Below are 13,811 nucleotides of genomic sequence, written 5' to 3'. Positions count from 1 at the left end.
CTTGGCAGAGGGAAACTCCGTCCAATAAAGGGATGAAAATAAACCGTAAATGAAAGGCTTCAGAGACGTGGCTGGACCTCGCAGCTTGAAGCAGATTAGAGCCTGCAGACATTCTGACCACTTGAGCCCTCAATGTTCTCTTCAGCTCGCTTCATACTCACTACAGCTGATTTACTCTACAGGAGATCTGGAGAATATTTTATATGAACTAATATTTATAAATGGTATTAATCACAATGCAGATGCTCAGCTGGCAAAGGAGCTAAAAGATGTGAACAACTAATCTCAGTTGCAAGACAATTATATCATAACAGGAAACAAATACTACATATAACGCAATGGGAAAACTTCAAACACCACTTGGGATTTCTGATTGTCTCTGGACTTACAAATTGTAGCTATGTATTTAAGTAAAACATTTTTTGCTTAGGTAATTTAGTTCAGCAACTACTAAATACATTTAAAATAATAAAAAAATACAGCATAAAATAACAACTGTTTAAAATAACAATCAAGCAAAAAAAATGTCCAGCAACCTTTTTGACAAGCATATTTATTTTTTGGACACTATAACAATTTTAATTTTAGAAGAGTTCATTTCAATTCATATTTGGTGGAATAAGCCCTGTTTTTCAACCATACAAAAATAAGATGACATTTGTTATGTTGACGAAATTTGTTTCAGAAAAAAAAAATTGCATTAAATATTATTTTAACCTTTTATAAAATGTAATAAAAATTAAAATATTAGATCGATAAGCTTTATTAATTAAAAATTATATTACATTTATAATATTAATTGTATTAAATGTATCATTTTAACTGTCACATTTTAACCTATAATTTAATTTTGTTTGTTTTTTACAAGTGGTTGCTTAACATTTTCATAAGTATTGGGATGAGTATATAATCTAAGTACAGGACTGTGAAATGCTTGATTGGCTGATGGCAGTGCTTCATTTGTAAATGAATAATTTCAGGAACGAAAGCAAGAAATAAAAGCTCCCGCAACCGACGTCCACCACACAATTTCAGTTTTCCTGGAACATGACTCTTGAACGGTTATTGCGAAAAAAGCATTACATTTCTGAACAGTCTAATTATTTTGTGCAATATAATGGCCAAAAAAACAAACATAATTCTTATGAAACATCACTATCAGTTTACTATCACCACTGACATTCGGTTCACTTCACTATTATGTGCCAAACGTTATGTGCCACTCTGTCTAATCTTCAAGAAGAAGAATCTTCTCATATGTCATGTTTTCCGGCTAACTTGAGATCACTTTGCTTCCATTTCCCGCTCTCCTGATTCGGGGTGCTGTTTCATCTTCTCTTGATCAGGCTCATTATCAAATTTATGTGGTTAAAAAAAAATAATAATAAATGCTTGACCGCTTTTTTAGTGATTTGAAAATACAAGTATTATTTAGGTAGGCCACTATGCCATTATTTTCGCTGTTAACAGCACGAAACCATAATCACCAACCAATGAGAGTGATTATAAATGTAAGAAAGCTGATTGGTTGAAAGTGACAACATTTATGCAGCTTTGCCCGCTGCTCTCTCTCTCACACACGCGCACACGCACACACACACACACACACACACACACACACACACACACACACACACACACACACACACACACACACAGGTATTCACTACTCCAAAGTACCGTGGAAATTAAGCACTGGCTGATGAACTTTTCAGGGTGTGTGTGTGTGTGTTTTCAGGGAAACAAAAATAAAACAGCTCTAGGGAGGTTTTGCATTACACTTCCATATCACTAAGCTGAATGATTTATTCTGTTCATTGCCTTCAAAAGTCAAAGATCGAATTAAAACTTTCAGAAATTTGTACACAAAGGAGCAAAAACAGCACGTCTATTAACCAAGACAGAATAATAACAGTAATTTAGTCAGAAAGTACAAGATTATTGTAGCAAGCTTGTGTGGCAATTCAACAGTCCTTCCATTTCCTTTACGTTTCTAGCAAGTCCTCCTTATATTTCAAGCCTAAACTATGCTGAAACACCCAGCATCCTGTAAAACACTCCAAACCAGATGACAATAGCAGGCTACTAGTTGGTAATTCTGTAAAGTGAAAAGCCAGATCTCACCTGTGTGGTTTGCCAGGTGGATCTGCAGCATGTCACCTTAAATTTGTCCTTCGTCACCACTTCTGGCCAAGCAGTCTGCATGAGATGATGAGGAAAATGACAGGGAAAATGGAAACGGTCACTTTTGGAAGATTCCAGAAGCTGGAAACAGAGAAAAATGCCTCAATCTTCCTACAAACCTGCTGCACCTGAACGGAAAAGTCATTTAAGATTGCTGCTTGATCCCAAAACTAGACATTTTTGTGTCTGATGCAGCTGTATATTGTATAGTCAATGAAAAATAAACAAGACCAAGAATACTATACCCTAATAGGTTAGTTCAACTCAACATGAAAAAAAAAGATCATTACTATTTACCCACCCTCATGTCGCTCTAAACCCTCCTGAGACATTGGTTCATCTTCAGACCACAAATTAAGACATTGTAAATGAAATCTGAAGAGCTCTCTAATCCTCCGTATACAAAAATTGTCCATAGATGTTCAAAGTCCAGAAAAATACGATCAAAACAATTTTTATGAAGCTCCAAGAACACTTTTCTATGACGAAATTAAAAATTTAAAAACACTTTGTTCACAAGTGTCTTCTCCAGCATGTCAGATCAGGCTGTGCTTTTACTATGGGAAATACAATATATGGTCATTAAGGTCATTATATACTGTATGGTCATTCATACACATACAAATATGCCAAACCCTAACTAAGAGCTTGTGCAAAACAAATTTCACATTTTGCTGCTTTCCAAAGTTCAAGCTTGGTGAATGCTGACCAGTGAATTTACAACATATCAATGCACGAGTCTAATAGAAGATTAAAAAATGTAATTACCTGTCTGTACAGAGGTTTAAAACATGGAGGAATCCCTTACTTTGTTAGTGTAGCATCTAGGTTTATCCTGCCTTTTTTTTCTTTGCACAGTCATCTGAACAAATTTTGCATGCATCAATTCTCTGACCACGGCTTTAGTGTGAGCAGTGAAACATCCAAGCTATTGCATGTATAACTTGTATTAAATGCACACTTTGACCTGAAAGGAGACAAAGACATTGGTGATCAAAGTCATTTTTACATTTAAGATAGATTCATCTAAAAATTTAAATCCTAATAATTTATTCATTCGCAAAACTTTAAGACCTTAAAAACACCATAACTGTTGCTGCTCTCCTTTTTGAAGTCTATTTGAGACAAACTCTAAAACGATTTCAGATGTAATGAAGGAATAATTCCATATAAATCAAATTGTTTTTGTAAAAGATCACTTTATATTATGAACAGATTTAATTTAGGCTTTTATAGACATATAAAAAAAGAATCAGCAAGCGTAAACAGAAGCTTAATCATACCTGCATGATCAACAAGGACAAATCCAAAGAATCAAACTCAAACTTGCCATGTGACACAAGATTAATCTTAATTGGTTTGTGATTGAGCTTCAGTAACCAAAATCTGAATGCTGCGAACATGGGCTCTGAAGCAAGTGTTTCTTCAGAAGATTAAATTGTTATCAATGAACAGACAGAAAAAAAAAAAAAAGATTTTAAATACTTTTATTAAGAATATGTGTTCAATAACATCATAGTAAATAAATGATAGGAATTAACCCTTTAAAGAGAATCCTGAAACCTTTAAATTTATATATTGATTAATAAAAATTGTACCTATGGAGGTCTAGTTAAATCCACCAGTGTGCTTGGCCTTTTAGTACTAAGTGGTGTGCTTGGTTTGGCTTATGTCAGCCATTTCACAGCTCTGAAACATGACCCTGGCAGGAAAGAACCTGTTGAGAGTCCACTATGTCAAATTAAATGATGCTTTTGACTGTGGCACAACAGGCTAACAATGGGCCATCAGTGAGCATCTGACACTTTTTTGCAGTATTTTCCACAGGTCGGTGGCAGTTGGCCTAATTCAGCAATTTCAGGCAATTTATTTATGATTACTCTTAATGAAAGTTCAGTTTAGTGAATGAGAGCAAAAGAATAAACGCAAGATCTATCAAGATTACGTTCTAATGTTGCTTCTATTTTCCAGAGCACTAAATACCACACTACTATTTTTATAACAAACCAAGATGTCTAAAACAAATAAAGTGATTAATGTAATATTCAAAATGGAAAGTGAGGTCTGCTTTGTTTATGGTTTGTATATATCTGCAGTCCACGTTTCTGTTTCTCTTTTTGACTTAAAAAAAAACAACATAAACCTTCTGAACAATAATAATCTACTGATATAGATGGTCATTTCATTAACAGCAAATGCAGAAAGCATGTGCTAAGAGACGTTACATTAGGTTACATACAGAAGTCAGAATGTTAATTTTTTCAATACTTTTCTAAACAATAGTTTTAATAACTCATTTCTAATAACTGATTTATTTTATCTGTCATGATGACAGTAAATAATATTTGACTAGATATTTTTCAAGACACTTCTATACAGCTTAAAGTGACATTTGAAGGCTTAACTAGGTTAACTAGGCAGGTTAGGGTAATAAGGCAAGTTTTGTATGATGATGGTTTGTTCTGTAGAGTATTGAAAAAATAAATAGCTTAAAGGGGCTAATAATTTTGACCTTAAAATAATTTTTAAAAAATTGAAACTGCTTTTATTCTAGCCAAAATACAACAAATAAGACTTTCTCCAGAAGAAAAAATATTATCAGACATACTGTGAACATTTCCTTGCTCCGTTAAACATAATTTGGGAAATATTTAAAAAAGAAAAAAAAAAAAATCAAAGGGGGGTAATAATTCTGACTTCAAGTGAATTAATGAGATGTCCTGGGTTAAAATCCCAAAAAAAGTCTCCATACGTTACACCTGTAACAATGATGTAACTAAGAAAGACCATGCAGCAAATCAATATTTTAGGAGTTCACACTTAGCTGATGATCAATAATAAGCTTGTTTGGTTTACTGTTGCGGGAGAGACCCCTGAGCTTGTAAGATCCTCAAGTCGATCCTCCCATTAGTTTGCAGGGCGAGAGGAGAGTTTCAGCTCAAGTACATCTCAATGATCTCCCCCAACTTATTTCTGACTAATAACAGATTAAGGGATGGCTAAAGAGAGTTATATGGCTTAAGAGTTTGGCTACGATGCCAAATTAGAATGTTCAACAAGTCGTAATAATGCCACAATATCTGGCAAACAGTTGAGCAGCGGCCACAATAAACTCCACATAGCAGGCTTAAATAAAACAATGCCAAGCATAAACTACACTCAAGTCACACTCCAATCATCAAAACATTTAACAAAGAAAAAGAAACCAAAACACAGAATTATATCAACTCAATTCTAACAATTCTACTTAATTCAACAATTCTATTCAATTCAATTCAATTCAACCCAATTCAATCAATTCTAAATTAACATCAATTCTGAAGCTAGATTTATATTTTCGCCTGGCCCCGCACCGCACACCTCCACTGGCTCCGTGCGCACCTTGCATAACGGACGAGGCTTGTATACTTGCCGCGTCCATCATTGTGATATTCTTTAAAACAACAGATTTTGGTCGAATGAAACTGACTGTAAAATCAGATTGATAAACAGAGAAGTAGGAAGTTTCCGGATCTACATCTTATCAAAAATATCATTCAAGATTTTTAATTAATATTTATAAATTATTTTAATAATTATAAGGATTTTTATAACCATTCAGAATTTTTTTAAAATCAAACTTTGATGCATCACTTGCTTTTGTTTATATCTCGGACAGTTCTACCTATTAGAGTTCATTAAAGTATTACTGACAGCAGAGCATGGGTTGCTCTAAAAAAAATTTTGCGGCAAGAATAAAAGCCAAAAAAGTTGACTTACTAAAAATTACTGATACACCAAACGCATTGTATATTCCTTTCCAGTTATAAAAAAATTGTTCCTCGATTATAGTTTTGTGACTATTAAATTGTTTTAAAATTGTAATATATACATCAGTGTAAAACCTTTGACTGGTGGAAAAACATATTTCTGTAATTGTGTACCGGGGTCTGCACTTTTGCCATGGTCTCTTTTAGCTATAACAACCTTATCTCTCATGTTTTTCCAAACCTTTTAACAAAATCTTTACTCTTTTCCCACTGCTGTTGCAATTTCTAGCCAAGAATTATTGATCATCTGGATATCTGTATGATTACGGATCATAAAGATGTCTGTACAGGCGTACCTGTTTCAGACAAAGGGTGTCATATTTAACTCAAATCAAATGTGGGCTCTAGGCACTGTTAGCTCAAAAAAATAAAAATAAAATAAAAAATATAAAAAACCTTCCGCTCCGCCTGCTGAAATCATGCCGTGCGCACCCAAAGCGAACCTCCGCAAACTCATCAATGACATTTGCCGTGCGCACTCAAGCGAACTAGCGGACACGTCAAGTATAAACCAGACTTAACAAGTACCATTTTCCCAGGTTAATTTCAGATTGTCAAACTAGGAACTCTGGTGTGATGTAAACCAGCCAACAGTGAAAAAAAGTGAAGGACACAACACTATTTGTTGCACGTTTTGTGATAATGGAGATGGACCAATAGGGCATGTGAAAGAAAAAAAGGAGGATTGATTATAATCATAATAATTAGGCTCCCAATAATGTTAGAATAAAAATGGTCTCAAAAGTTACTTCAAATACCAGTACTAGGAAATGTAAAAATGATTCAACCAATAGAAAAGGTTATCTAGTTTGTAATCAAATGTAGTGCTAAATCACATATTTTTATGTGGCGACAGTATACAGAACTGTACACTAAAATGTACATGAAAAAACAACCCAACACAGGTCATCAATCTGGGCCCACTCATACTGTACAACTCAGGGATTGCTGCAGTGGAGTGTGTATCCAATTAATAAAAGTAAGCCAATTATGAGAAAACAGCACATTTTGCTATTTTTTGCTTTATGAGATAATTGGATACAGTACAAGAAAGATCAAAAGCAAGCTTAAGAGCAAAAGTGAGCTGGTTTCTTATCGTTTGCTATATTGCATACGTTTTAGAGCCACAGGTAGGGTGTCTTAATGGAGGCTGATCCAGGAAGCTGCAGGATATTTGGGCCAAATCTGCATTTTATGACAAACAGCCATTTTTACAAAGCGGAGGATCAAGGCCAAGTGGGACGAGGCGTGCTGGGTTTCCTGGTGAGTTAATGGTGGATTGGGGTCTCGACTCTGGTTTGATGAGGTTCCAGGAAACGGCAGGGTGCTTCACTGTAAAAGTGAGTAGGGGGACTTTGAGAGGTGATATGGGCCAATCATGAGGCAACAAAATCCCTTGACGATGCAGAAAAGATAAGCAGGTATAGGACTCATGTCAGCAGTACAGTTTATGGCTAAATTTATAGTGTGTGCTAATGAAAAAGGTTTAGTAGGTGTGTGCTGGTCTTCCATGCATAAACAGTAGAATTAGAATTGTACACAGGAAGGATCACTGTATAGCACTTCATTTTTACATTGATTTTTAATATCTCTTGGTCAAATACATTATGAACAGCAGCTATGCTAATTACTTTCTTTTTGTGGAAACGAATTTTCAAATAAACTTCAATTTTCCTCATCATGGCCTTTACATTATACAAACCCTGTAGTTTTTCACAATTTTTTGTGATTTTTTTTCCAACTTATGTATATACTTGTACATGTCATTTTTCAGGTTTTTAATAAATTTGCAACAATTTCAAAAAATCTTTTTTCACATTGTCATTATGGGGTATTGTGTGTAAAATTGAGGAAATCAATGAATTTAAACCATTTTGGAATAAGGTTGTAACACAAAAAATGTGGGGAAAAGTGAAACGCTATGAATACTTTTGGATACACTGTATACCTTACTCAGGACATGCGTTACAGCTTCCCCTACCATAATACACCTAAAAAATTGATTGCCGTAAAACTCGTCAACAGTAAGGCTTCGTTTTTTTCTCATCAAAGGCAGGGAAAGAGTTAAGCGAAATCATTTATTAATTGGCGCACATATAATAGGCTACCAGTCATACATATAAAGCACAAATAATGTCCTTCAATTCGGTCATGTCCAGCAGCCGTCATCCTTAATCCAATCTCCATCATTGTAAGCTGCTTGCTTTTCTTTCTTTTCCACTTCTTTTTTTGTTAGATATTTGCTCCCAAAAATTTTTTGCAGTCTGACGGAGAGGGGTCTGGCTGCAGACTTGATGCAGAAGCAATCTGTGCCGCATGCAATGCTTTTGAATGGGCTCACCTAACCCTACCTGTAAAGGCTGATTTATACTTTTGTGTCAAGCGCACGCGTATGCTACAACGCAGCCAACGCCATGGTCGCTGACTCGCACCTCTCAAAAAATATAACTACACGTCGCAACGACGCATAGCGCAAGCTCTGTGACTGGTCAGCTTGGTAGCACTGACGAGTCTGGGCGGGACCGAAAGCCATGAAAGCCCGATGGAGCAATTGTTTACAAGTGTGAAGTCCTGTGAAGGAGCTTCAGTTGGAAAGTTTTGTTTTGTGTTTATCTCATGGTTAAAGCTTTTGCACATCCGCCAGGTTCCTGCCCCAAAATGAGCGAGTTTGAGCCACTTGTACATTCAGGAAGGGTTCAGAAAACACAGAGGAACATTAACACCTCACTGCCAACTAGCGTTTCGGAAGTGTTAATGCAGACCAACAGAAACAGCGCGCAGAAGTATAAATGCACAGCTACGTGCATTGCATGTGCCGTGGGTTAAGCCGGTCACTTGATGCAGAAGTATAAACCAGGCTTAACAGTGACGCCACTAGCTACATTGAATGCATTGTCTCTAACATTGCATTTCTGAGGGATGCAATCGCAGCTTGCATCATAAAGGCTGCATTCAGATACTATTGGTCTAAAGCATGTCAAATGAATTTGCAACATGTTATTCATTTGATTTGACCCACAGGATGTCTAATCGCATCTTTGCATTGACTTTACATGTAAATCACTCACGATTCATCTGCGTCTGCTTACTGCAAGGGCTGCAAAACAATTCTCCCCCACTTTAATGTTATTTAATGATAATGAGGACACAGGTGGGACATAATTTTGAGAGACACTCAAACTCATCACGTGCGCTGCGTATGCACCGTCTAGAAGTCCATACGTCTATATTTCCAACTAAAATAAATCTAATATGATTATATAGTTTAGAATTGGAGGTTTTATGAGATTTTTGTAATTTTTGTGCATTTTTGCACTGAATTTAGTGATCGCAAAATCGTGAAAAACTAGGGGGTCTGACTGTAAATGAATAATATGTTCACCACAGTCCTTATTTAAAAAAACACTGACTTGTACAGCAGGTTTCAGAGTTTTAGAGCTCTCAATTTACTTAAAAAACATACAAGGATAAATAAATCTAAACATGCAAGTCTTGCCTATGATGCTAGAAATATATCTTACTCCAGAACCGTTGTTTACAGCACTCAGCTAGTTTCATCATTCATTACCATCACCTGTAAATGAGTTCCGGCTACATCATTGTCTCCACTTATCCAGTATGACCATATAAGCCAGTAACTACCATCTTCTTCCCGTGTTAAGTGGCACTGGGCACATCAGAGGCTTTCAGTGGCCTCTGGGCTGCTAGGAAGCAGTTTGACCTCCAGCAGCGGTGCCCTCTTTCCATTCCCAAGAGAAGCTTTCATTAGCTCGCCTAAGAGAAGTCCCTCATTAGGATCAACGATCAGGGTGATATCCTATGCTCAAGGCCCTTTTGCAAGCGACCAGAGACTTCAAAGATGCCTACGGACCCCTCTGTAAACCCCCTCGACTGATGCCTGGTGCGATAATAGGCAGCAGAAGGCAGGTAAAATGAGAAAGATGGTGCAGCGGGGTTTATGTTTTATGACTTTCCAAGCCGGTGGAAATAAGTTGTTTTAAAGGCTCAAGACTTGCACCACCAACAACCTGGAAACACAAAGGGGGATCCCTGTTAAAATACCCATAAAGAACCTGCAACTTCACTCTTATATGATGGCCAAGTCGACGTGGCACACAGAAGCTGAAGGTAATCACACACAATAGAGGGGATTAGACTTCCACATCAACTACTAGAGTCAACAAGATCTAAATATTTAAGGTTTTTTTAATCTTTGGTGTCAGATCATCTTTAATAATTACTATTGAGACATGGTGTGCTACTGTCTATCTGATGCATATGCCAATGTTGAGATTGTTGTTTTAACCCTTGTGTACCGTTCAAAATTACAGCCCTTTCTTTATGTTGGTGGCTGTTTTGCCCCATTGACTTCCAGTTTAAAGACATATTTTGATTGCAAAACCATGACACCAAATAATCATGCATCCTTGATTGTTGGTGTTTGTTCCTGTTGGAAAGAGGTACCAGAAAAACTTTAAATTATTCCTGTCGCTCATCAGCTGACACCATCAATCCATGCAAAAACGACGTTTATGAAGTTGGAAATTTATTTCTTATTATTTTGTCTTATTTAAGTTTGTTATGCCCATGTATGTTACCTAGCTCTGTCATGTTTATGTATTTAATTTAGCTGTGTCATTTTCATGTATGTAGGTAAATAGGGGCCAGGGTCTGTGGTGATAATACAGAACCTAAAGAACCACACTTGGCCAATTCCTAGAACACCAGGGGCCTGTTTCAGTAAGGAGGTTCAAACAACTCAGAGTTTAAACTTGAACTCTGAGTTGATTTACCAAGAGATTAAAAACTCAGAGTTTTCAGTTTCAGAATAGCTGATCTGAGTTGGGTCAATCAACTTCGAGTAGACCAACTCAGAGTTAAGCGCGCACACCGTGACTATAAAAAGGCATTATCAATGGAGCGCAGACATTACGAGTGACTATAGCAATATCTTATAAAAGAGATCACCATTTCTTTCTCCTGCTGAACTTGATGTTCTCATGCAAAGTTATAGCAAATATGAGCGTATATATTTGAAAAGAAGCAACCATCAGTGAAGAAGAGACAGTTAGCGTGGGAAAACAGCTGCTCAAGTTAATGCCTAATTTCACTTTTTAAGTATTTAAATATTTAAGTATAATAAAATAAGTCATGTAATTTGTGACAAAGTCATGTAATTTGTAAACTTTTTTTATACATTTATCAGTTTTAATAGATTTAACAGTGCACTTGTGTGCCTGCCTTTTTTATTGATCAAGTGATAGAGGTTAATATAACATTTAGAAGGTAAGCAGGACTAAAAATAATTTTTAGAAAGAATAATAATCCCATTAATCTAGTTACAGTGCATGTCGAAGGTGAATTTAATTTAATTATTTATTAAAAACGGATAAGCCATTCTAGTACAGTCTTTTGTGTGTGACTAAAATGTAGGCAATAGCTATGTTTTCATCCAAATATATTACATAAATTTATGTGCAAAACTGGAATATTGCATAAAAGATGCAAATAAAATTCCATCCAACGAGTCAAAGAGAAAAAAATTGTCACTTCCTAATTAAACTGGCACCAAATATCAACAGTAAAAACAGAATTTACTGTGGTAGAAGAAGCTGCGTCAATTAATTCTTTATTTAGCCTAATTAATGCACTTGTGCCTCGATGTCAGAAGAAAATGCTGAAACACAATGAACACGTGGGGGCGTCTGAAGCCATGAGACGCGGAGACTCTTGACACGCACCAGACGTTCGGAGGTAATTAATAATATACACTAATACTGAAACAGTTAAGGCATTTTAGAACGACTAAAACAATATTTAAGACATGTTACAGTGTTCTCAGCCTTCATTTACACACATTTTCATTATCATATGATCATGATCTTTTTTTAACGTACATGCTGTAATTTGTTCAGTAAAAGTGTTTCCATCGTAGTTTATGCGCACATTTTCTATCGAATAAAAGTTTATCCTACTCAGTTATGTGCGTTTTTTATGCATATTTTAAAAAGTTATGTGCATCATGACGTTTCTATTAATCGTTTTTATGCACGTATCCAAAAGCATTAAAATAGGTGGGTGGAAACGTAAGGCTAAGGCGAGAAATACCGCTTCATCTTTAAAAAAGGGGAGGAGACAGACAGAAACTTAGAGTTTAGAGAATAAAACCTGCTTCTGACCAGGTTAGATTCACAGAGTAAGTTACCATAGTAACTGACTCTGAGTTAAAGTTACCTCTCTTTCAGAAACAGGCTTGACTTACCCTGCTTTCTCGAGTTTAACAAACCTGCCATTTTGAAACGGAAAACCCAGAGTTTCTCTCATTTCAGGGTTAAAATACTCTGAGTTTTCACTTAACCTCCTTTCTGAAACAGGCCCCAGTTGTTTACTTGTGTCAATAAAAGTGATTTGAGGGAAAGAGTTGTTGTTGAAGATTGCCTAAACATACGTGAGGGACACCTCCAACTCAGAGCTCTGTCTCTAACGAATTATTCAATTGTATTTAATAAATGGCTTATACTTTTGCATTGAAGAAAACCTCTCCGGACTCTCATTGAACACGCATGGATTTGGCTAATTCCACCAGGAAATGCCACCAATATGAAGTTATATGGAGTAAAATAGCAAACTATAGTGTGCTCGCATAAACACAGTTACTATGTTTACTGTGTTCTGAGAGCTGAGATGCTTATTATTTATTTTTTCAAACACATCAAGGTATATGCGCAAAACTCCCTTTTACACACACACACACACTCACACGCACGCACGCACGCAAACTATACTCCATATAACCATATAATTTTAAGCCAGAAACCAAGCTTTGTTGCAGTGCAACTGGCAATCAACAGAACAAAATACAAATTTTATCTCCTTAACAGGGAAAACCAATGCATGGCTGTACTGAATGGTGCCATGGCTTTGCAATCAAAAAATGTCATTATCATGGAAGTCAATGAGGCAAAAAAACAGACATAAGAAAAGGGTAAATTTGCCCAGATTCTATTAATTAATTTTCAAAAATTTTCATTCCATTTGCTGAAACAGAGAGAATTGTGGCCAAATTAAGGATCAAAAATCACCTCAGAGTGGATGAAAACATCCCCAACATCACACAAGGATTAATGACATGCAAGCTGACAGAGGTATGTCACTCACTTTGCAAAGAAAAAAAACAAAAACTATATCTTGACAGTCTGAAAGCATAAAGCTTATGATAATGCATATTATAATGCAGTTAAAATTATTCTAGAATTCATATTTGGGTTTAGTTTTGGTAAGATATGATACGAAGATAATACACACAAAAAAAGTGCCTTTTTCCAGGATATTAGAATAGGTTTTTTCTAATACTCCAATGAAAGTGAGGATCTCAGATCGTAACTGCAATGTTTCCATCCTGAATGAATCTGCTTTTAGACTAATTAAGTGAGCCAGTGACTCAATGATTCAATTCTAACAACAGGAACCTGCTTTGCCTCTAAATGAACAAGCCATTTTAAACAAAACATCTGAATAAATCAGTCAGTGGATCAGGGACTTGCCAAATCCCAGGGACCTATTCACCTTATTCTTTGCGTACAAGCGGCCGCAGCCATATGAATCTTTTTGGCTCGAGACTTCCGGTCTCATTCATTTGCATTTATTTTTAAACGATAAAAACAGCTTGTTATGCTACTTGATGTTCAAACTGATGTTTTCTTATTATATGGTTCTGCTTTGTCTGTATATTCATGCAAACACTTCTTCAATTACAAAAATTTAAAGCAGCACATTTGTTATCAACAATGATAATAACAATATATCTTTTTTTAGTAG

The 13,811-nt window shown here is 35.9% G+C and overlaps 1 protein-coding gene across 20 annotated transcripts in view; it reads right to left on the bottom strand.

The window, feature by feature from the left end:
- Positions 1-13,811, bottom strand: part of LOC147845615 (uncharacterized) — a 123,625-nt gene that overhangs the window by 77,299 nt on the left and 32,515 nt on the right. For 8 of the 20 annotated variants that reach the window (XM_087244337.1, XM_087244342.1, XM_087244341.1 and 5 more), the window contains one exon: positions 2,125-2,265. The exons of 1 other annotated variant lie outside the window; for it this stretch is intronic. In XM_087244337.1, coding sequence (XP_087100463.1) covers positions 2,125-2,265 — 141 coding nt within the window. Of the gene's footprint in view, positions 1-2,124; positions 2,266-2,952; positions 3,152-13,811 lie in introns of all 20 variants that reach the window. 11 more of the 20 variants (XM_087244346.1, XM_087244347.1, XM_087244345.1 and 8 more) reach the window with 3 other exon arrangements.

This window comes from Danio rerio, chromosome 3, assembly GCF_052040795.2.
Source record: "Danio rerio strain M-AB ecotype USA chromosome 3, GRCz13ab, whole genome shotgun sequence".
In the NCBI taxonomy this organism is placed as follows: domain Eukaryota; kingdom Metazoa; phylum Chordata; class Actinopteri; order Cypriniformes; family Danionidae; genus Danio; species Danio rerio.
Note: the sequence above shows the minus strand (reverse complement) of the source record. Positions and strands in the feature narration are given on the sequence as shown.